This window comes from Manacus vitellinus, unplaced genomic scaffold (assembly GCF_001715985.3).
Source record: "Manacus vitellinus isolate BGI_N305 unplaced genomic scaffold, ASM171598v3 scaffold_45_pilon, whole genome shotgun sequence".
In the NCBI taxonomy this organism is placed as follows: Eukaryota; Metazoa; Chordata; class Aves; order Passeriformes; family Pipridae; genus Manacus; species Manacus vitellinus.
In genome coordinates, this window is record NW_021940571.1 from 242,111 (window position 1) to 266,426 (window position 24,316).

A 24,316-nucleotide genomic window follows, 5' to 3' on the forward strand; every position below is an offset into this window, starting at 1 on the left:
CTTAGAAATTGTTTAGGAAAAATAATAGCATTTGTACGATGTAAAGCTGCAGCATGCATGTACATTTGTCTGTATGTCACTATTCTAATATGTCTTCTGTTGGGATAGTCTCATAATGCTAAGTCTTATGTCTCAAGACTTCCCATAGAGTGTCCACATAATAATAGTTTTATTTTCCTGCTTTTTTGTATACAGTTGAAGTTTTAAAGAAGATTGACATTCCTTCTGTCTTTATTGGTGAGACGTCAGCCAATTCTCTTAAAGAAGAATTTACTTACGAAAAGGGGTAGGTTACCTAACATTCAGCTGTGTTATTCCTTGCATCAGGTCATTGCCTCTTTTGATTATTTATAGATTTAAAATAGGATTTTGTGATAACAGAGGCTATAGGTATTCCAGGTAAAATCTTGTGCCTGAGAGCAACCCACAATGCTTTAGTAAATAAGAATGATTTCACTGTATCTTTTGATATCATGTTATTTTTTTTTCATTCTGCTGTCAAAGCAACTGTGAGGTGGTTTTCCTGGTTGCTCTAGATTTATGATTGAGATCAGGAAGTAGTTTTAACTCCAAAAATGTCCTAAGAAACAGTTTTATCCTTTTATTTAATTGACTTTACATTGTGTGCATATCGGCTGAATTTTCTGTGTTGTTGTGCACAGATAAGATTCCTGTAGTGTGTCTAGTGACAACCTTTTCTTTTAATTTTTTTTTTAAATCGTATTTATTCTTCCTCCCCACAGTGGCCATGTTGTGCTAATCCCAGAGTTCAGTCTTCCTTTGGAGTACTACTTAATCCCCTTCTTAATAATAGTAGGGATCTGTCTTATTCTCATCGTCATATTTATGGTAAGTTCCTTCTGTTGATAACATTTTTTCTTTCAAACAGGTCATCAGGGAACTGTCACATACTGAGGTTTAAGGAAGGGATGCAGTAAGGGAACAGTGACAACTGTGTGTACCATGCTCACCTGGAATCCTTTAGTTTCTTGGTAAAATAAATAGGTGCAGAATTTTGTCAAAGACACATCATGAGCCTTTCGGGTGTTCTCTCTGCCTTGTAACTACTTACAGGGAATTGTTCTCATTGCCACTCTTGCACTGCACAAGCCCTTGCTTTTTGGCCCCATACAGGGTGACCTGTCCTTGTGCTCTTGTACACCAAGAGCATGTCCTGCTTTACCAGGCTTGATAATCATTAGTGCCACTGCTCAGTGGTGCAGGGCTCACTGGTTTATACTGCAGGGTAGTGATCAGTGCAAGCACAGAGTACACATCTCACAGCACATGCACTGCCTGTAGAAGTTCTCAGTTGGGACATCTCTCCTTGAAAAGGTAAGATAGCAGAGCTGTATGTTATTTCAGAATACTTAGCATCCCACTTTTTGGAATCTGTNTAAGAATGTATGGCAGGATTAAAGACAAGCCAGTCTGTGGCTGCATTTTGTGACCTGTAATGTGGTGGTGTGTGGTTTGTGTAAAACCCCTCTGGCGAGGGCAGTCGGTGCCACACGGCCCAGTGTGGTTAAAGCAGAGTAAAGGCTTTGTGTGAAGCCGTGTACCCTGAGCAGTGTGTGCTGGAGGAATTGGGGAACCTTGGGGACCCAAGTCATCATTGGCTTGCAGCACATCACTGTAGAATTTTCAGTTATTGCTTTTGATTGTTGCAGGCTGTGTAATGTTGTGCCTGTCACCACAAACTCGGCAAAGAATATATTGCCGGTGCAGCTTTTCTGCCAAAGGGGGTATTATTACAAAAACAGTTACTCCAAACAAAAATGCTTCTCTTTGTTTCAGGTTAAACTTTATGAATAATATATATTTATGGATAAAGTATAAGACTATATGTAAACAGTACATTTAAACTGGCAGTTCATGTATACACACTGTATACTGTATATGTTATATAAAATATGTATGTTTATATATAAACTGTGTATATAAACATATATTTAAACTCACAGTTAATATGTATGTTTATATATAATTATATCACTTATTATGTATAATTATTTCTACACAGGTGATGACATCTCTGTTTATCTAAAGTTGTCAGTGAAAACTGAGAGCTTAAGGATATATCTAGAACTGTAGCAATAATTTCTCGAGCCCATAGCAATGCAACTTCTAATGATCTTTATTTGCATAAAACACATTAGTTATATTCTTATTTTCTGGCAATTCACTGCTCTTTACCTGCACAATAATTTGCTTTAGCTTTAGATATGATGTAAACTAGTGGAAATCTTGTAGGAATCTGCCGAAGGCTGTTCCAGCGCATTGGTGTCTGGAAGCTTCCGTCGCTTGTGATAAGTACAACTTATCACAAACACAGCCCAAGAAGGTGATTTTCTGAGGAGAGGTATTTCACAGGAAGGGTAGGCAAAACCTTAGAGAGTCCAGTCTGGATTTCTCTGATTCTTGGTAATCACAATCTATTGTGAAGAGACTTGAAAGAGGGGAATCTAAATAATACCAACCCAATTACAAATTAACCAACATTAATCTAGTTAATCAAGAAGCTCCTTCTCAGGTGATATAGAGAGCTGACCAAGGAAGCAAGCCCATTTTAGCAATGGGAGAAGGACCAGCCTGCTCCTTTCAGAGCTCAGGCAGGCAGTGCAGGGTGCTGGCAGCTCAGGGTGGCTCCAGCCCTGGGGAGGAGGGCTGGAGGAGGTGGTCAACCCTGAAGTCACAGCCTGGGGGAGTGGGACTTGTGCCAGGGTATCCTGTGTCTAGAGGATGTGTTTCCCATAAGAGAAGCTGCTGAAGTTTTCAGCAGATGTAAAGTGTGAGATTAGGAGAGTTTCTACTCCAGCATTGTCAGTGGTGGAGTGCTAACTCAGCCACCTAAAAACAGTCCAAAGACTGCTTCGAGGTTGATATTGCCAGAGTTTCCTACTTCTGGGAACCTTTCAGCTGTAGCACATTGTGTGCTCTTTCCTTACCAGAGCAAACCAGCTATTTTGTGTGATAGGTCTGTGCTAGGGTCACACAGACCTTTCCTTGTGTTCCCTGGTTAATTGACAAGTGCTGAGTTTGTGTTGGTGCTTCTTAGGCCATTGTACTTCTGGTTTCTTGATTAGTCTCCATATGTCTTACCATAATAGTTAACACTTTATTAATGTAGTATATGCCATCCTCTTTATGTTGAATTATACTGCAAAGTCTGAGTATGAGGTGATTAGAAAAACTATATTTTCCTTATAACTTTCTAATTCTTTACAGACATAAAGATTCTGATGACTTAAAATAAATAGGGAAGTAGCAGAAATCTTGCTGCAATATAGGATTAAGCTGATGATAAGAATTTGCTTAACTATTGTATGAAAATGTGGTTTTATTCTTGTCTACCAACTCTTTGTTAAGACAAAGAGAAAAGAAGCTCCTGTTTCTGTTCATGTTTTCTAGGGATTTCTAATAAATTCCAAACCGGAGAATGCGTGTGAGCCTATAGCCCCACCTCCACTGAGAGACAACTCCTCTGGTGCTTTTATTGTGTTAATCCGAAGGCTGGAGTGCAACTTCGATGTCAAGGTAAGAATTCTTAAATTGTTTTTATTATTATTTCTTTTTTCCTCTCTCTTTCAAAGAATTTACTGGTACTTCAGAAAAATATCTATAGCTAACAGTAGGGTAGATACTGATATGAAGGGGAGGGAGAATTTTATTGTCTCCAGGCAGATAAAGCAGAGATGATCAAGTCTGACCTACCTTGTCAACTAGACCACGGCATTGAGTGCCACGTCCAGTGTCAGTAAACACCTCCAGGGACAGTGACTCCATCACTTCCCTGGGCAGCCCCTTCCAATATCTAACCACTCTTTCTGTGAAGAAATTCCTCGTGTCCAACCTAAATTTCCCCTGGTGCAACTTAAGACTCTGTCCACTTGTCCTATTGCTGATTGCCTGCGAGCAGAGCCCGACACCCACCTGCCTACAGCCTCCTGTCAGGCAGTTGTAGAGAATGGTCATCCCTGAGCTTCATCAGGGTCACCCGTGAGCCACCTCTTCTCCAGACTAAACAACCCCAGCTCCCTCAGCTGCTCCTCACAGGACACGTGCTCCAGGCCCTCCAGCAGCTTTGCTGCCCTTCTCGAGACCCACTCCAGTGCACTGATCTTTAAGGTCCCTTCCAACCTTTAACATTCTTTGATTTTGAAAATGCAAAATTAGAATTATCTGTGCTTGGATAGAATAAATGGTTTTTGTGAAAATAACCCCTTTGCATGCTATAGCTAAGGATGTCTTAGGGAAAACGGGACTCTTCAAGTTTGTTGTTGACTTTTATCAGCTAAATGGAGATTCTGCTGTTTGGTTACGTGGTTGTGATGGTTTACATTTAAACATGTAAATTCTACCCAGACTGTAGATTCCAGCTGCAGAGGCAGTCTCACTACTCGTGTAATCTGACTTCACATCAAACTCAGGAATGGCACACATTCTGTCCTGTGAATCCTCCCACTGCATGTGCATATGGCTCAGTAGGGAAAAGGAAGGGCAAAGGGTTACTTGCTGGTTTCCATGTCCTCTTTGCTGGTCTAATTGCTGTCCAAACACTGATGGGACAGCATTGCTTCTGGAGACATGCTTAAAGGAGCAGATTAGAATTTGGAAGATTTCTGCATTGCCATTGAGGGATTTCCATGGTCCGTCCTTTAAGGATTGAGTCCAATTAGCTCTGTATGTAAGAGGTTTTTGGTTATGTTTTATATTTCATGTAATATTGATGGAAAAGGGGATTCTCACACATTTCATATTAGACAAAGAGCAAGGCTGCAAGTGGATCAATCAGCATTACCAAGGTGACTGTGTGTATGTGTGCTCACTGGCCAGTGAATTCACCTCTAGCACGTTGTTAGTACTATTGCAGCGTTGCATCATATAATTGCATGCCCAGTACAGCATTTTGCCCTGAGGTTTCTGCCAGGAAGTTGCACGTGTGCCAAGATGTGAGTTAAATTACCCATTAACCACATGACTGACAGAATGCAGGTTTTAACAAAAACTGGAGTTAATTTGAAAGTCCCATCTCTCCTGTTTTACGTTGAAAACTAAAATGTAGGTGCATAGCTGTATCTTGATTTCTTTATGGATATTTTCTGTGGTGATGTAATATTGACCAAACCCCCAAACGTGCATCTATGCTGACATCTTAAATGGATTTTTTTTTTTTTTTGTAATATTGGGATTTCTCAAGGTGTCTGCATTCTACATTTTCCAATAACATCGTCCTGTTGTTTGAAATACAGTCATTAGCAATATGGGAAGAGAATCAGTATTGTTAGGATGAAACCCAAATGTTTCTCAAGATCCTCTAAATGCTTTTTGCAGCTTGTGAGGGGTTTTTATACTGTGGTGGATGCAGTATCCAAGATAAATAGTTGTAACTTATCTATGTTTACGTTAGTCACTGTAGTAAATGCCATTTACATGGATCTTGGACTTTGCTTGTATTGGCAAAAATGTGAGTATAGTTCAGAAACCTAACTAGTGCACAGGATGGTAACAGCTTTGTACCCACTTAAAATTTTTGCCCTTTTCCGTGAGAAAGCTTCTGATACCTGGGATTTCAGGTGAGATATTCCACATTTATCAAGTGGTAATTTCTAGATTACATTAGTGCCTTTATTTTCAATTGTGATCAAATATTGTTTTTAACTACCCATAGAAAGTTTTTAACTCTATTTTTAGTATATATAAACACTACCTACAAACAGTATTGGTTTTCTGGAAAAATAACATAGTTACATGAGTATAAGAGTAATGATATGATTTTGCTTCGAAAGGAGACACTTGTTTTATAAGTGCAAATGATGTTGTATACATATTAATAACTTCCTGGAAGTGTACCTTGTCTCAGGGCACAGACAGGTTACTGTGTTTGGAAGCAGTAGTCTTTCCAATAAGTATTTTGTGTGGCTTACAGGTTTTAAATGCCCAGAGAGCTGGATACAAGGCAGCTATAGTTCACAATGTTGATTCTGATGACCTCATAAGCATGGGATCCAACGACAGTAAGTACAGGTATCACTTCTTCTCTCCTGTTTGAAAAATCATTTCACCCACTGGCAAGAGCATCACCACCAAAGACCTGAAAACCCCACCAGCACAAACCAACCAAAGAAAAAACCTCCCCAAGCCCCCAAGAAACAAAACCAGAAACAACCCCTCCCTAAACAGAAATCCTCCTGCTTTTAACATTTAAAAATGGGAGATATTTGTATAAGAACATATATGTATACTTGTGTATGATTAGTGGCATTGATTTTTACCTTCTCTGAGCATTTCTTGTGGTTTTCTTCCAAATTTTAGTTCAAGTGTTCTGGGTTAAGTGGTTAAATCTGAGATTTATATGACTGATGTGGAAAATAGCTGATGTGTGGTTAATTAAGTAGAAATATAGGAAAAGTAGGAAAAAATGCATTTGGAAGGAAATGAAACTTTAAAATACAGCTTTTTAGTATTTAGAATCACAGAACCATTTAGGTTGGGAAAGACCCTTGAGATCATGGAGTCAAACCATGATTGTTAGTGGTTCCATTTTGTTATTGCACTGTTGGGTATGTTTTCCTGTTCCTCTGGACAAATGGATTCGAGTTTCATAGGAATACATATCACATGTACTTATTTTCAGTTTTTCAGTTGGAAAAAGAATGTTTAGAGACCAGTGCATGATTTACTATTTGATTCTCATGATAGCTGTTCCAGTTTTAACCTTCATGAAGTGAATATGTTCAGAATATCTTGTAGTCTAGTCAAAATGTTGAGTTTGTTTTATGGTGTGTGTTTTTTGTCTGTAGTGCTGCTATGACTTTCTTTGTGACATTTCTTTATTTTGTCCAGTTTTTGAACTTGCTCAGTATGGAACAAGAACATAAATGAGAGGAAAATAAATTCTTTCCCAGTGGAACCATCACTGAGTAAACTAGGAATGAACTCTCACAAACTAAATGGGATCTGAGTAACCCAGGCACTTATGTGAAAGTGGATTTAATGAATTCTTAACCGGTGTAAATCTTATTTTCATGTTTCACTGAGAAATCAACATGTAGAACAAGTCCCCAACAAACACAGATCTGGAAGTGTGAAGTGACACTTGAGGAACCTGACTGCTTTGATACGGTCTAAACTCAGGTTACTTTGAGCCTTAAATGTGAAGCAGTAGGGGGCAAATCAGTATAAGGTGAAGCTGAGGAGAAGGTTTTCTGGAATATGGGATTTATCTTTCAATAATTTTTCATTTATTATTGCCTTCACCAGTAAGCAGAGAAGTAGAAGACAGTTATCCAGTTTCTTGAGGTTGAAATAAAGATTGGGACTTGTTCATTTTCTTCTTTCTTCTTTTTGACCTCAACTGCAGTTGTTTCCGATATGTTTACTTATGTCTAGAGTGAAAAGGAGGGAAGACAGATTTATTAAAACTTACAGAACCAGATCACAAAATCATGCAAGTTGTCAGAAATTCTGGAAATCAGTGGAGCTGTGTGACTTGTATCAATTCTCTGAGTAAAGAGTGGTGTTCTGGTTAAACTTACTCTGGTGATGACTTTCTTGTCAAAATATTTTGGTTTTATGCTCTCTTTAATATTCCATTAGGAATTTTCATTTTTATACCCAAAATAAAGTCTAGAAATTGTTTAGGAAAAATAATAGCATTTGTACGATGTAAAGCTGCAGCATGCATGTACATTTGTCTGTATGTCACTATTCTAATATGTCTTCTGTTGGGATAGTCTCATAATGCTAAGTCTTATGTCTCAAGACTTCCCATAGAGTGTCCACATAATAATAGTTTTATTTTCCTGCTTTTTTGTATACAGTTGAAGTTTTAAAGAAGATTGACATTCCTTCTGTCTTTATTGGTGAGACGTCAGCCAATTCTCTTAAAGAAGAATTTACTTACGAAAAGGGGTAGGTTACCTAACATTCAGCTGTGTTATTCCTTGCATCAGGTCATTGCCTCTTTTGATTATTTATAGATTTAAAATAGGATTTTGTGATAACAGAGGCTATAGGTATTCCAGGTAAAATCTTGTGCCTGAGAGCAACCCACAATGCTTTAGTAAATAAGAATGATTTCACTGTATCTTTTGATATCATGTTATTTTTTTTTCATTCTGCTGTCAAAGCAGCTGTGAGGTGGTTTTCCTGGTTGCTCTAGATTTATGATTGAGATCAGGAAGTAGTTTTAACTCCAAGAATGTCCTAAGAAACAGTTTTATCCTTTTATTGAATTGGCTTTACATTGTGTGCATATCGGCTGAATTTTCTGTGTTGTTGTGCACAGATAAGATTCCTGTAGTGTGTCTAGTGACAACCTTTTCTTTTAATTTTTTTTTTAAATCGTATTTATTTTTCCTCCCCACAGTGGCCATGTTGTGCTAATCCCAGAGTTCAGTCTTCCTTTGGAGTACTACTTAATCCCCTTCTTAATAATAGTAGGGATCTGTCTTATTCTCATCGTCATATTTATGGTAAGTTCCTTCTGTTGATAACATTTTTTCTTTCAAACAGGTCATCAGGGAACTGTCACATACTGAGGTTTAAGGAAGGGATGCAGTAAGGGAACAGTGACAACTGTGTGTACCATGCTCACCTGGAATCCTTTAGTTTCTTGGTAAAATAAATAGGTGCAGAATTTTGTCAAAGGCACATCATGAGCCTTTCGGGTGTTCTCTCTGCCTTGTAACTACTTACAGGGAATTGTTCTCATTGCCACTCTTGCACTGCACAAGCCCTTGCTTTTTGGCCCCATACAGGGTGACCTGTCCTTGTGCTCTTGTACACCAAGAGCATGTCCTGCTTTACCAGACTTGATAATCATTAGTGCCACTGCTCAGTGGTGCAGGGCTCACTGGTTTATACTGCAGGGTAGTGATCAGTGCAAGCACAGAGTACACATCTCACAGCACATGCACTGCCTGTAGAAGTTCTCAGTTGGGACATCTCTCCTTGAAAAGGTAAGATAGCAGAGCTGTATGTTATTTCAGAATACTTAGCATCCCACTTTTTGGAATCTGTACCAAATTTATTATTTTACCTTTTAATAAAAATCAAGTAATGCATCAACTGTTCTATAAACACTTTCTTAAAATATTTTATTCTGTGTTAGTATTTTTTGCACTGCAAGTTACGTGTTTCACTGGCAATCCTGGACACATTTGGCACAATCACAGCTGCAGCAGCTCTCTGAAAACAAAGCAGAATGCTTAAAAAAAAAAAATAAATCACCCCTAAGTGATCAGAGTTTTTGATACAGTCTTTTACAGTATCTTTCTGGACAAAATGTGTCCCTTGAAGCTCATGTGTATACATGAGGGTGGGTGTGGGGAGGGTCTGGCTCAGGGAGCAGCAGTGAAGGGGTAACACCTCCTGGCAGTCAGGGGTCAGTGGTGCTCATCAGCCTCACAGCCACCTCTTGACCTGGACACCGGAGCTGAGGACACACTGAGTTTGCCAAGGATACTAAACCAGGAGACGTTGATGCCCTTGTGTCTAGAGAGGCCTTAACAGAAATCCTGATAGATGAGAGCACTGGACAATTAATTGGTGCAGCGAACTTGATCCCAGGGAGGTTGCAGGTTGGATTTGGTCCTCATTCTTCTCTATTCTGACCCTGCTTCTTTTGAGACAATCTTGTTTTTATCTAGAAAATGATTGTGAGACTCTAACTGTTACTAAGGATCTGAAAAAACAGCAGAAAAACTGCAGTTTGTGCATACAGCTCCTGGTTTAGCTGGGGTAAAAGAATCTGAACAAGCAGTTTAGGTTCAAATGCCCTTCAAAAATATACAAATTTTATTTTACCAAAACTCGTTACTTATAAGAAATAATTGGTTGTGAAGTCTTATCAGTGCCTTGCAGGGATTCCTGAAGTGAGAGATATTCATGCTGTTTATAATATTGATACTCTCCATGTTTGCCTACCCACGGTGCAGATAGATGTAGAGTACCTCTGCAAATTTCAAAGGACTTGTTAGTGTGTATACGTTGGTTCAGGCCTTTGTTCATTTGTTTGCTTGCCATCATATTTGAAAAATGATGTCATGTATCACAGGTGCTGGAATCAGAAATCAAACAGAAATAGCATTAGGGACTATTAATCAAATGGAAATAGAATCTTTAATATGGTTATTTAGATAACTAAATAACTACTAATACTAAGCTATTTTAGTTATTTAGCTATCTTAGTATCACACAGTGTAAAGTGTAACAATGGCTTCAAGTATCCCCTTTACTCCTCCCCAAACTACTACTGTAGATAATATAAAAACACAGTTCTGATGAATGTGGGAATAATCCTCTAAAACGTCTGTAATAGTCTAAATCTGTAAAGAAAACCAGTCAGAGTTACTGAATTGTGTTTTGCTCTGCAATGTACTTCCTGCTTTTCACACACCTCAGTAGAGGATTGCAGCAATAGCCATTGTTTTATGTAGTATGGACATAATTTTTTCTTTCTTTCCTCTCCAAAAAAAACTTGTGTATTCTCAGTTCCAAGTACCATGGTCATGGAGAACATCCTTTAGGCCTCTTTGACTTCTTCCTTGAGTTCAGGCAAGGGAAGAGGTGATTCAGTGTGAGCCGAAGTTCCCTTTTGACCAACTTACTGCAAAGCTTCATAAATCAAAACTTTTATTGTTCTTTTATTGTTTTAACTTACTGTTCATTTTGTCTTACGTCTGTTTCCAGATCACAAAATTCGTGCAAGACAGACACAGAGCAAGAAGGAATCGGCTTAGGAAGGATCAGCTTAAGAAACTTCCTGTACATAAGTTTAAGAAAGGCAAGTGGATCGTTCTTTGTATAACTAATTGAACCCTGTTGTGTTTAACACCAAAACACTGTAAATCAGGGGGCTGTTAAGTTTTAGAGGTGATTTTGAGTACATTGAAATAGATAGTAGAGTTTGGAATGAAAGCACACAGAAAGTTTGGCTTGACCCTGTTCTCACTGAAATAGAAGAGTTCTAACATTTCCTTAATGGGAGCAGAGCAGACTATGGGTGAGCATTAAAACGTTGCATAATATACAGCAAAATCAGTACAGAAATTCCACAGAAGTTCCTTGCTGGGCTCCCATTGCCAGTGACCACAGCAGTCAGTCACTGGGGTGCAGTATTTCCTTTATTTGGAACTCCCATCTGCAGTACTGCATCCAGCTCTGGGATCCTCAGCACAGGACAGATGTGGATCTGCTGGAGGGCATCCAGAGGAGGCCATGGAGGTGCTCTGGGGGCTGATGCCCCTCTGCTCTGGAGCCAGGTTGGGAGAGCTGGGGGTGTTCACCTGATGAAGAGAAGGCTGCAGGGAGACCTGAGAGCCCCTTCCAGGGCCTAAAGGGGCTGATAAGAAAGGTGGGGAGAGACTTTTTACCACGGTCTCTTGCAACAGGACAAGGGGCAATGGTTTTAAGCTGAAAGAGAGTGGATTCAGAGTAGATATTAGGAGGAAACTTTTTACAGAGAGGCGGTGAGGCCATGGTACAAGTTGCCCAGAGAGGTTATGGCTGTTCATCCCTGAAACATTCAGTTGGGTGGGGCCCTGAGCAGCCTGATCTAGTGAAAGGTATCCCTGCTCATTGCAGAAGGGTGGAATAGATGGCCTTCCAACTCAGACTATTCTATGATTCTATAATTATTTGTCTGGAAACTGGTAAATATTAATGGCACATAAGTTGCCTGACGTTGTTGAGAGTATAGAAACAAAACTATCTTTTGGGTATAACTTCTCTGCCTTTCTGGAGGAATGCTCCTTTCATTTAATCACAATACTTCTGTGAGGGCAAGAGCAATTCAAATTTAATGCCAAAATACTTGTTGTGATTCTCTGTAGTGAATAAATTGATGCAAGATCTAATGACAAAGTTGAGGAATCAAGCTGTTACTTTATTTAGTGAAATAGAAAAACTGCCTTAAGGCCCTCTCTATTGTAGTCTACTCCTTAACAGTAGGAAAAAATCTGCTACTTTTCTTCTCCATTTTGTTTTTATATGTGTTACCATTTTGCCATCTGATAGTCATTCACACAAGCTATTGCAAGGTATAAGAAGAAAAGGTGGAAAAAGCAGTTAAGTTAAATGATTGATTACTACCTGGCATGTGTCGATAGGGAATCTATTTGCTGAGGCACAAAGACCAGGCCAGGGGATGTGCCTGTGTCCAAGGACAGAACTTTGCCCTTGAAAAAGCCACCCTGCATTATTAACGACATTGCTCTCACTTTGTGCAGAGCAGATGTTCAGTTTGAGAGGATACAGTATTTGTGCAGTGTTAATCAGCCTCATAGAAAAAAAAAAAAGTGTTTTCTTCTGCAGGGCCAACGGAGCCTTTCTCTAGTGACCTACTTCTATGGATTTGATATTAACTCTTTAAAATTATGTTAAGCTAATAAAACAAGTAATAATTTTTGGGTTTTCTTACTGATTGCCTATGAAATCTAATTAGAATAAAAATACAAAGTAAATTATGTTGTACTTTAAAGAGAAATTTGCAAGGAAAAAGTTGCTTCAAGAAGGTCAATTCATGTCCTTTTCAGTTAGTTTTGTGTGTCTATAGTGTCTCAGAATTATATGATGAAAGAACCAGTGTATGAGAGAATCTTATTGCTGTTTTTGATGTTCTCCTTCCTCTTTGCTTGTGGAATCTTGGCAGCTGTAGTTTTGCATTTCTCATTGCTCAAAGCACACATGTGTGTGTGGATAGGTAATTCTGTGTTTCTGAAAATATTTTTTTTATTTATATGTACCAAGTAGTTAGAAGATAATTTTGCTTACTAAATACTCCTCATAGACAGTTTATTTAAGCAAGATACTTTATTTTGCAGTAATGTCCATACTTCCATTTCTCCTGATTCCTTTGGTGGTTTTGAGTCAACTCCTAAGCTACAGTAACTGGAATTTGAGAAAAAGATGTCTGAAAAGTGTCCCTTTTAGAATTTAAATCTTCTGTTCTTGAGGGATGTGTGGTCATGGAGATGAAACAGCTTGGGAACTAGTCCAGGAGAAATCTCATGTGCCTGGGTGCCAAGGTGTCCCTGGTGCTGGCTGCTGCCTGAGCTGCCTCCCTTCCTGAGCCCCGGGGAGAGCAGGCCCTGGCAGTGTTGGTTGGGTACAGGTGTGTGGTCTGTGGGACAAGGGGAGCAGGGGCACTGCTGCAGATGGACGTGGTGGGTGCTGGTGGAGCAGCAGGGCCCAGGGCTCGTGGCACATGGCTGTGCCATGAGGGGAGGAGTGGGACAGAGACCTGTGCTGTCAGGAAACTTCACCTGTGCCTGCCTGGCCTAGAAATGGGTGTGAAGCTCCACCGCTTCCGAGGGTGCTGGGGAAATGAGCCTACTCAAGAGCAGCTGTCACCTTCCAGCACTGCTCTTTGGGCTTCTTGGTGCCTTCCCCTATTGCACAGTGTGTAACCAGGGTGTGGACACCCAGCACCACGTGTTGGGCAGATGACTGCCCGTGTGATGGGGTGGGCAAACATGCGGTGGAGCACTTGGCCCCGTTACTGTCCAGTCCCTCGACCATCGGTGTCAGTCAGGTGATGGGAAGGTTGCTGGCAGTGTGCTTACAGCCGTGTGACGGGGTGAGGCTGGGCCAAGCTGGTTGTTTCTGGTGAAGTAGTTTGTGCATCTGAAGAACAATTCATGGTCAGGGCAGTGTGCAGCTGGAGCTTGTGTCTCCTGTGTGTGTAACTGATACATTCCTTGGGGGCAATTTTATGATAAGACAATACCAGTAACTCCTCCAGCCTAGCGAACTGCTTCCAACACCACCAGGAGCAGCTTCCACTTACCACCCCCCTCTGCTAATCCTACTGACCAGGAGCAGTCATTTCACACCCAGAGCTTCTACGAATGGCTGTTCTACCAATTGGCTGTTCTACCAATGTCCACAGAGAGAAGATCTGCCATATTTCTTAATTCTAGAAGCCAGTTTGCAAAGGCATTGCCTACCTGCCCTGTGACCCTGCTAGGTTTGATCCTGTTTGCTCGTTCTTTATATGTCTTATCACTCATGAAGTGCCCTAACCTGTTATGGACCCCTCTGGAAAGGGCAGTTTCCTCCTCTTCCATGGAGCTCATGTATACTTCCCAGAAAAGAATTCTGGTTGCAGAGGGGTAAGGAAGGCACTTTATGTCTTTAGCTGGAGAGAGAGAGAGAGAGAGAGAGAGAGAGAAATGTCTGAATCCATGGATGTTGAGGCAAAGGGTTTAGGAACCAAACTTAAACCCTATGTTCTGCTTGCTGCTGTTTGGTCTAGGAAGCTTTGATGGGAGGCAGTGAAGGAATTCCTTATTTTCCTTTGCTTGTGTGTCCAACTTTTGCTTTCCCCATGACTTTTTCTCAAGGATTTTCTGATGTTTTCCTTTCTGACCCTTTTCCCCATCCCTCGACTGGAGTGAGTGGCTAGGCTAAAGCCACCACAGGACAGGAGCAGCTTGGGAGGCCAGTGTCTTCAGGGAAAGGAAAAGAGCCATGGGAATTGATGGAAGGACCATGTTGTAAAGCCCTTGACAAAAAAATGGATCAGGAATGCACTGACCTCTGAGAAGTGTCTCCACTTTGGTCATATTACGTACCACAGCAGTGTATGCTGTGTCAGTACTGCCAGTGCTGGGTATCCTGTCTGTCAAGTTTGAGTTACAAAACACTGAACTCCCCCCTGTGACCAGACTGTCATTCCTTATTATGATTCTTATTTTTTACCCAGTTTTATTTGTTGCTATTTTTCTGCCTTAAGTTTTGTCAATAACTAATACCTGTATAGTAAAGTGAATCCTGTATTTTAAATCCTTTTATCTTACTTTCAATGAGCATGAAAGAATATTTTAGAGATAGCACTTGACACAGTTTAAAATGTTTTTATTATCCTAAAGTGTATGAGCTCTGGTCCCAAAGAGGTCAGAAGTCCAGGAGTAGCTCTGCAGCTGGCAGGAGCTGCCCTGCCTGGGCAGTGGGGAGCACTGGCTTGGATGTGTGTCAGGATGAGGGTCTGCTGCAAGTCCTTTAAACTCAAGCTGATTCTCACTTATATGCTGTAGGAGATGAATATGATGTGTGTGCCATCTGCCTGGATGAATATGAGGATGGAGACAAGCTCAGGATCCTTCCATGCTCTCACGGTAAGCAGCTGTATTTTAGGTTTGTATTTGAATTAAAACTGCTCTGTAGAACACTGTCTAAAACCCACAGCAAATATGTTTAGTGAATGATTTATAAAATTTCTTTTTGCTAATATGCAGGAATGTGCATACAAAGTGGGAAAAGAGAAAACTTGCTTTCTCCTTTTAAAAGCCAAAAGGCTAGCATTCCCACTTCATATTTTTCCTTGGATGTATACATGAAAGAAAATCTGGGCTTGACACTGCCCCTTATCTGTATTTAATGTAATACTTTCTACATTAAAAAAAAAATAGGCTTTCCCTTTCCCCAAGAGAAATAAACCATAAAACCTAATTGAGCTTTTGGTGACCTGGAGGTGTGGCTGGAGGGAGGGGTCTGCCCTGCAGCCTGTGTCCATGCAGAGCCACTGCCTGACTACACTTGAAGTCAGCGTTGGTGGGATATTTCCCCTGTGACAGTCTTTCTCAAATCCAGCCCACTGCAAAGGTGTACTTAGCAGTCAGGTCCATATCTATCCACAAGACAAGACTGCTTTTGACTACCTTTAAGTACAAGGAAGCATTTTAAGTGCTTATATCTAGAAATCTAGAAGAGGCCTGGGCCCAAGAGCATCTCTAGATTTAAACATATTTTTGATAAAAACTCTCAAGAAAGATACAATTCACCCTTCCTAGCTCGGGACCCTCTCTCTGCCTTTCAGGCCATAACTATACTACAGCCATTTTGGCTGGGTACAGTTTTATCTGTTTTTTTTCACTGAACTCCTGCTCTGAGCAGGCACTGTGACAGCAATCACAGATATTGTTAACAAAGAGGCAGCTGATGTTACAGCCTTCCATACACAGCTGGTGACAGGAGCTCTGTAGATCCACAGTGTAAAACCAATTTCAAACCAGCTTGATAAACAAGGAGTTCTCAGAAGAGAAAGAACAGGTCCACGGCATCTCTCCCAGTGGGGGACTGCAGAGGTAACTAAACTCGAACACCACCAACCACCACCATGAGTTCTTGTGGAGAACATGTTGCCAAACATGCTTGACCACGTACTAAACACAGCGTGCTGGCCTGTGTACATACAAGCTCTCTGCCAGGTACAAGTCTCTGTTACTAAGCAGAGTTGGGTTTTTAATACCATAAGTAAGACACTTATACGTGTTTTTTTTTAAACACAGTATAGTTGCAGTACCAACTGCAGACCTAATTTAAAATCCACAAAATCATGCAGTAATTTTATTTAATAACAAGGTGCTTTGATACATGTTGGCGTGGAGGCTAGAGGCATTGTGAGGATGTTGATGGTGGGCGTGCCTGCTTCAGAGTGGTTAGAATTCCTCAAGAAGCTTTAAAGTTTATCTCGTTAAATGTGGCCTGTTGCAGGACTGCTCTCATTCACTCGGTAGAGAACACAAGTATTCATTGCATATACCCATGTGGCTGAGTTCTGAATCTGTCAGGTGTTTTGTACAGGCTACGTGCCAACAAACTTGGGAATAAAATTCTCTGTGTGAGTTACATTCCGAAATTCTCCTATGTTACTGAACAGAAGCACAGTTTAGCAGGTTTCCCTGTCCTTTTCACTTGGATAATGATGTCCTTGTATTTCGTTTTCTAACAGCATATCACTGCAAGTGTGTGGACCCCTGGCTGACAAAAACAAAGAAAACCTGCCCTGTGTGTAAGCAGAAAGTGGTCCCTTCCCAGGGGGACTCTGACTCAGAGACAGACAGCAGCCAAGAGGAGAACGAGGTGTCTGAGAACACTCCTCTGCTCAGACCACTGGCCTCGGTCAGCACACAGTCCTTCGGGGCTCTGTCAGAGTCCCATTCCCAGCAGAACATGACCGAGTCCTCGGAGTACGAGGAGGACGACAATGACAATGACAGCAGTGATGCGGAGAACGGCATGAACGAAGAAAGTGTGGTGGTTCAGCTGCAGCCCAGTGAGGACAGGGAGTACAGAGTGGCAAACACTGTCTGAGACTACTAATGACCAATAGTGTATGAACAAAAGGGTTCTTAAGGCTATTTACAAACCTTTGCGTAGGGAATCTCTTTTAATCTGTAATCCGTTTGGTTTCTTTGATAGGAGCAGCAGTTCGTGTAGTAGTACTCGGGTTAAATCATTACCGATAGATTTTATTTTTGATGCAGGTATTCAGTCACACATTCTGTCTTCTCAAAACCAACAGTTAAACTGGACTTCACAATGCTAATGAATAATGTTAATAGTTTGTATCAATGGAAATATCACACAGACTCTAAATGTCTTTTGTTGAAACGGGATTTCTCTGGAAGTACTTTTATTTCCATGTTGTAGCTACAAATGGGTCATTCTGAGAGCAATATTTATTACATGTAGGTATGTGTTACCCCTTAAGCCCAACAAAACCTGTATTTGCATGTTTGTATAGAGTTTTCCTAAGAACTGTCACCACTACTGAAAGGAAAATGTAGAACAGATCGATATTCTGTGTGCTGGTGTATCGAAACAGCAGAAGAAATTCCACTTCTGTCTCAAAGCAGTGATTCCAAATAATCCTTTGGAGTTTGCCACAGTAGCTGAGTTTAAGAAATTCCATTGAGCAATTCCCAGGTTAAGAAAACTTAGAATATATGTTTAGTTTTGAGCAATTCACAAGGTCAGGTCCACCATAAGCACATTAATTATCCCCCTTGCTACTACTTTGTTGTCTGGTTTCCAGTGAAGATGTGGGAATTGGGGGATGCCCAAGACAGAGATTTTGTTCCACATAGAAAAAGAATTTTAGGTAAGTATTATATTGATCCTTGGCTCATATGCCTCTTATTAAGAGCATTTTATGCTACATTAGTCTGCTAAACTCTGTATATAAAAAATTGTTCTTTTCAAATACCTGATTTGAAAACAAGCGCTTACACCTGTCTCACAGAACTCAGTACTTACCAGTGTATCACAAAAAAGGTAAATTCTATATAATACCTCTGTAACTATGTAGAAAGTAAAACCATATACTCAACATGGAGATTTTTTTATATGGCCTTGACTAAGGAAAGCTTGAAAGAATGTTAATAAACACGTTTTCCACTTTAAATATCAAAAGGAGTTTATTGAACTTTTGCATTATTTGATTCTTCATGGACTCCTACTTTTACGACTGAGGTTAAAGTGCTTTTGAAGATGCAGAACATGTACAATTGGGATCCCTGAGCAGACATTCCCCTGCATCGTGCTGTGAATCCCAGGGAGCTGCACTGACCAGTGCTGTGTGCAGGGGGTCTGAGTTACGGAGGAAACTTTCTTTTTGTTCACTTCTAGCTTGAGGAGGAGTTTGGACCAGCCTGAGTGTGTACACGTAGTGTGGCTGGGGGAGCAGGAAGCAGGACCAGGGTGCTCTGGACAGTTGTGGCCCCGCGGCAGCGCCTGTGGAACTGCAGCCTCGGTGCTGGAACCCAGGACAGGCAGGTGAGGTGTTCCCAGGTGTGATTTCTGACCTATCACTCCATGCTGCCACACATCCTGCCTTGCATATCTGTCCTCTGGGCCTTGCTGAGAGCAGGGAAAGTTTATTTTGCACAATGAGGCACAGTAAAAGGATAATAATGAAAGGATGATTCATCTCCAGACCACTGCCGCCAGCAGCCGTGGGGTAAGGACAGTCAGTGTAGTGGTATATTTTCACCAGGCAATATTCCCCTTCAGTATGCATGTGTCCAGGTGAGTCCAAATGGGAAAATGATTTCTGAAAATGTAAGTACTAAGCTGAAAGATGTATCTTAAAATAGGTTCCTGCTGTTGCTGTAAGTGCATATGTTTATCAGTTACTGTATTTCAGGCACCCCAAAACCTGAAGAGTTCCACAGCCATGAACTGAGATAAACTTTGTAATATGCTGTATGTAATTTTGGTTGTAGTGTTGGCTGCAATTAGATGCACAGACATCATTCTGCTACAGAAATTCACCAACAAATGCATTTGAAAAAGTAATGTGAGCAACATCTAATTGCTAGCAAGCAGAAGTATACAGGTGACTTACAGACACACCTGCTTGGGCGAGGGAATTGGTCAGAAAGGAACAATGTCAAACTAAGGAATGTGATGACAAGTACCTGGTGTGTGCTGCCAGCAGCTGCTCCTGCCTCTGAGGTGCTGCTACAGTCCATTTCTGCCACTCTGGCCTTACCACAGAAGCAGCTTTGGGGAGATACCTGCACCCCCACCCCGGCCAGGGAGAAACAGAGTTCTGCATCAGGTGAGTGCAATTTTAAATTGTGTTTAGATGCAGAGCACAGCTTCACATGTGTTTTATGGGGGAAACAGGAGGTTTGCATCCTCTGTACTACTTAGTATTGAACAGGAATTTGCTCTGTGCATGTTCATCTCCCAGCTTTGGCGCTGGGAGATCCAGTTCAGACATGGAGCCACTTGGCAGTGGGAGAATACAAACACTATATATAGGAAGGTTTTAGTTAGACCCGATCTAGTGCCAAGCAGAGGAGCAGGTGCAGCTCTAACAATGATGGTGTGGGGGAAGGAGGGGAGAACAAAGGTATTTTTGGGTCATGCCCAGCAGCACCTGACTGGTGTGAGGGCCCAGGAAGGCCGAGCCTTGCTACAGACTCACCTCCCCTGATCTGGGCTTGGCTGTCTTCCATACCACGAGCTCCAAGATTCGCCACCACGTCCCACCGAACTTGTGCTTTTAGAGTCCTCAGGTAGCAGAAGTACCAAATACAGGTGGAATCCTTTGGGGTAATGAAGACCTTAAATCTGCCTCTTCCCTGGGTGAGGGGAGCACATCCCCACTCTGTGCACTGACCTGGCCCAACCACCCCTGACCCCTTCACCAGATCGTGTGCGAAGTCTCCTCCAGCTTGTTTGGTGTATTGGGCATTCAGAGGGTGGGGGAACTCCTCACCACAGAGATGGATAAGTGTGGAGTTACTTGACGAGATATCACCTAATTTAAGAGTACCCTAAAGAATGCCTGGCTTTTGGCTAAAGTTATATTATGATACTATTGCTGTCCTGCAAAACTTAAAAACTGCATTTAGTCCTCATGTTAGCCACACACTGAAGGGCCTCAGAGGATTCCTGGGTGGGGGGAAAAAATTACCAACAGTCTGGTTTTGTTTGGTTGGAATAAATTTATTTCATCTGTCTGTAAACAAGGTGTTTTTAATAGTTATGGCATTTTTTGAAATGCATATTAAATCAGATGAGTTAGACTGTATCCCAGATGTAACAAAGTGCAGGGAAAGAAATGGACAAATCAGCGACAAGAATTTGTTTAAATCTGTACATTATCCACAAGGCCCAACAACAGAAGCAAATACTAGAATGTCCCTAAGGTAGTGCCAGTCGAAAGAAACTCTCGGAGTCAGTTAAAATCCATCTCACAATAGCAACAGTTCATTTTTTTTTTTAACAATAGTATGGCACAGAATACATATTAAAAAATTCATCACAAGACAGCCAAGTCAGTTATTCCAACCACTACCATCTCCCATTTATTCTTTAGTATACAGAGTTCTGCAGTTCTTGCAATGGACATACAGATCAGAACCGTGCCTGAACTGAGAGTTTGGTTACAGACATTTCAGATGACTCGTGCACAAGGCAGCTCACTCCATCATTTCTGCAGCAAGGGTGTGACAGGCCAAATGAAGATTTGAAATTTGAAATGGCATTTTGACAGTTTAGCTTGCAAACTACCGACCTTCATCCAAACAGTGGCTTCAGAGCAGCCAAACTCTGCACCACTGAGGGATCTGGCAGAAAGACTGAAGCCAGTCAGATCTCCCAGAGTAGCTGAAGGTGGCAGTTTTCCACAATGACATTGCAATTTCATATTAAAAAACAAAAACGACCCCTCCCCCCCAAGACCCTCAAGCTGCAAATTAAAATTGGTCCTATGAGAAACTCAAACCAGACACACTCCAGCTGGTTACGCTGGGCTAACTAATGGCCAAAGTGGCAGCCTTGCACAACTCAACTACAGAACAGGAGCTGGCAAAAGGAAAAAAAAAAAAGTGCCTGAGCTATTGCAATGATGGAATGTCTGGGGAGTCCCTGGGATGGTGGTTTAAGGTCATGGGAGGAAGTGCATCTGTACCCTTTCATAGTTTTGTGATTGCACTTGTTAAGCAGTACAAGCTTCAGACATCATCAAGAAAAAATAAGAAACTTAAGCCTACAGTGAAGTGCAACGACAAAACTAATGTGACATTAATAGCTTTTGAGTGGCAAATTGGTTAAACAAACCAGGCACTATAAAAATGGATGTAAGCAAACACGTGGGTTTAAAAAACAGAAACAAAGAGTGGGACAGAAGTGAAGATATGCATGCACTTTTTTCCTCCCAACCATGCTCTGTGAAAGGAAGACTAGTGAGCTGTGACTCGCTCAAAGTGCTGAAGAGGCATTGATCAAATTAGATTGTACAATCGGCACCTTGTTTAGTATCTCAGTTGGTTTAGTTGTCAATATCACACTAATTGCTAAGACGAAGCAGAGCCTACACTTGGCATGTTCCCCGCCCGAGTTTCAAGGTATCACATGCATATCCTCCTCGTGGTGGTGCCAGACGGGCTCAGTTACCTACAGTGGTTACAGAGATGAACAAGGGGGAACTGGAGTTATGACAGTAGGAAATGGGTAAATAAAAAACATAAACTACCATCTACAGTCTGGTAGCACTGAGCACAAGCGGGTGGTGGTGCAGACAGCTGCTAGGTGGATGGGGAGAGGCTGCTCAGACATCAGACCGCCTCAGGTATAAAGCCAGTTCAAATGCTTTCTTGTTGAGTGTCCCTCCATGGACACCTTCCTTTCCCATGACTATAACCAATGCTGGAGTACACAAGGAAACAAAACAGAAATGAACAGAATTAAAGGGGAAAAAAAAAATAACACCTTTCCCCACCAACAAAGGGATACAAAGGAGACACAGGTTCATACCCCATCACCCTGCATTGCTAGTAAAGTTTCCAGAATGTAAGGTTTAAAGCTCACCGCCAGGAAAGTTTAATAGCAATCTTCCCCTAATACTTAACAGTCTGCCTAACAACTAGAACCCAGAGTCTCTCAAGTATTTTGCCATTGAGTATGCCTTCTTATTCAATCCGCCTCCATGGACCCCTTCTTTGCCCATTACAAAGACCAAGACTGAAAGAGAAAAGAAAAAAGTTTTAAAAAGAGTGTGTTAGACAAGGAAATAATTCAAGTTTTAGGCACTGCAATAAACACCCTCAAATTCGAGATTTAGTATTTGGGTACTAACCCAGTTTAACAGTTTTGTAAAAATGCAAATGTAGACAGAGCTGGGAGAAGGTACAAGCTCTCCTCAGGGATTTTATGTAACTACAGAACTTGTAAGAGTTCAGTGCTAAAATAAATGCCCCCAGTTATCTCAAAAAAGCATCACAGTGCCTCTCACCATCAGTCACCACCCAGCAAGGAAATCCCGGGGTGGGGCAGAGGTGCAGTGTGTGCACAGTGTGACTGGAGAGCGGGTGTAGGGGCCAGAGTAACTGCTCTGATGTTGGGAAAAAACCCACAGGGTGAGCTGGGCTAAGACTTTCCATGCAGTAACAAAACTATAAATCATGCTTTCTGCATAGGACAAAATGCAGGGATGACTGTCATGCTGGGTCTCTCCCCACTCCCCCAGTGCCAGCAAGGTGTCTGGATTGTCTGGCAAAAGGAACACCCAGAGGTTCCTCACCCATAAGTGTGACTGGGAGCTGCCAGCAGATGTCCCCAGCAGGGACAGGGACATGATGAACTCTGGGCTGCCACAGGCTAGGAACTGTTTGCCAAGCTGGGAATACTGCAGCCTACCTAGAGGCGATCGTACATTGGCCCCAAGTTGCACCAGGGAGGGTTAGGGGAGGGTTAGGTTGGGTATTAGGGAACCTTTCTTCACCAAAAGGGCTGTCCAGCCCTGGCACAGCTGCCCAGGGCAGTGGTGGAGTCCCCATCCCCAGAAGGATTTAACAGCCATGTGGATGTGGCACTTGAGGACACGGGTTAGTGGTGGCCTTGGCAGTGCTGGGGGAACAGTTGGACTGGATGATCTTGGAGGGCTTTTACAACCTTAATGACTCTACAATTCTATTTCCATACCAATTTGCTCATAAAAGCTTAAGACAGTTCTCATTGGCACTTCACAAGTCAGAACTGTTTGTTTCACTCCAGCATTGCCAACCCTCTTCTTGCATCCCTGCCCCAGGCTTTACCCTACAGACACCTTCAGCTCTGCTTTTGGATTTACACCTACAAGCAAAAGTCCATCACTTACGAACCCGTTCCACAGCCAGGCTGAAAACAGCCCTGGTGTCCCTAACATAAGGCACGCCACTCATAACCAGTATTTTATCCCAGCTGAGTGCCTGCCCCACAATAGCTTCTGCTGGAAGTTAAATGAGCAGCACGAGGAGCAGGTGTGCAAGCATGAAGCACATTTCTCAGTGGTACCAAACTGCTTGGGCTTTTTTGCCTGAAGACAGACTTCAGCAAGCTCAATAGGAAGTGCAAGAAGAGTTAGTGTAGAGCTTGTTAAAAGTCAAGTAGGAGCAGCTCATACAAGGGATTCGCATTTTTGCAAAATAAACTTTCCATTGAGCAGTTTACGATGAGAAAGCTGCAGTCACTGCCCATCATTAACAGACCCCTCCTAAGCTTCAAGTGATGGAATACCAGGAAAACCTACTTGGAGCTGCAGCCTGCTCTTTTTTCTGTTTGTCAGGGATCTGTTTAACCATTGCACAGCCTGGTGCTGGGCTAGGACACAGGTGGGAATGGGGACAAGTGTGATTTCCCAGGCAGAACTCAGCCAGAACACTGCCACCCACCCCCTCGCACCACTTCCCAATATTAATCATTAAATACAGGGGTCTGGTTTTCTTAATAGCTGGAGTCTATGCTTAGGGTTACATTCTTAATTTAGCAATGAGAAAATGATACTTACCTCGTCCAGCTCTGCCTACAGCAACATTGTATGTCGGCTCACCACCTTGACTCTTTGTCCTGATGTCCATTGTGCAGTCACCATCGACATACAGGCTATCTCTGATCACAGAGCACTTCTTTGCACCAAGGGTCAGACCATTGGTGAAGAAACCCTCTCGGTCTTTTCCTACAATCATATCTATTTCTCCTGGCTGTCAAAGGAAAGAGCTCAGAGTTAGCACGGCAGCGCTTTATTGTTTAATTT

At 41.8% G+C, this 24,316-nt stretch overlaps 2 protein-coding genes across 2 annotated transcripts in view; one reads left to right on the forward strand and one right to left on the reverse strand.

The window, feature by feature from the left end:
* Positions 1-18,209, forward strand: part of RNF13 (ring finger protein 13) — a 32,670-nt gene extending 14,461 nt beyond the window's left edge. Inside the window, exons 6-10 of the mRNA XM_008927788.3 lie at positions 196-286; positions 744-849; positions 10,696-10,789; positions 15,042-15,122; positions 16,739-18,209. Of these exons, the coding sequence (XP_008926036.1) occupies positions 196-286; positions 744-849; positions 10,696-10,789; positions 15,042-15,122; positions 16,739-17,100 (734 nt within the window). The 3' untranslated portion in view covers positions 17,101-18,209. The remainder of the gene's footprint in view (positions 1-195; positions 287-743; positions 850-10,695; positions 10,790-15,041; positions 15,123-16,738) is intronic.
* Positions 18,210-20,226: 2,017 nt separating this feature from the next.
* Positions 20,227-24,290, reverse strand: PFN2 (profilin 2). Its single transcript, XM_018079215.3, has 2 exons — positions 24,071-24,290; positions 20,227-22,266 (listed from the first exon to the last, which is right to left on the reverse strand). The coding sequence occupies exons 1-2, from the start codon at positions 24,246-24,248 to the stop codon at positions 22,169-22,171; spliced, it is 276 nt and encodes a 91-aa protein (XP_017934704.2). The 5' UTR covers positions 24,249-24,290; the 3' UTR covers positions 20,227-22,168.
* Positions 24,291-24,316: the final 26 nt, after the last annotated feature.

Excerpts from the sequence above, each read along its gene's own strand:
- PFN2 (XM_018079215.3), bottom strand. The coding sequence starts at position 24,248 with ATGATTGTAGGAAAAGACCGAGAGGGTTTCTTCACCAATGGTCTGACC. Across the intron at positions 22,267-24,070 it reads TGTAGGCAGAGCTGGACGAG|TCTTGGTCTTTGTAATGGGC; the intron begins GTAAGTATCATT and ends TTTCTCTTTCAG.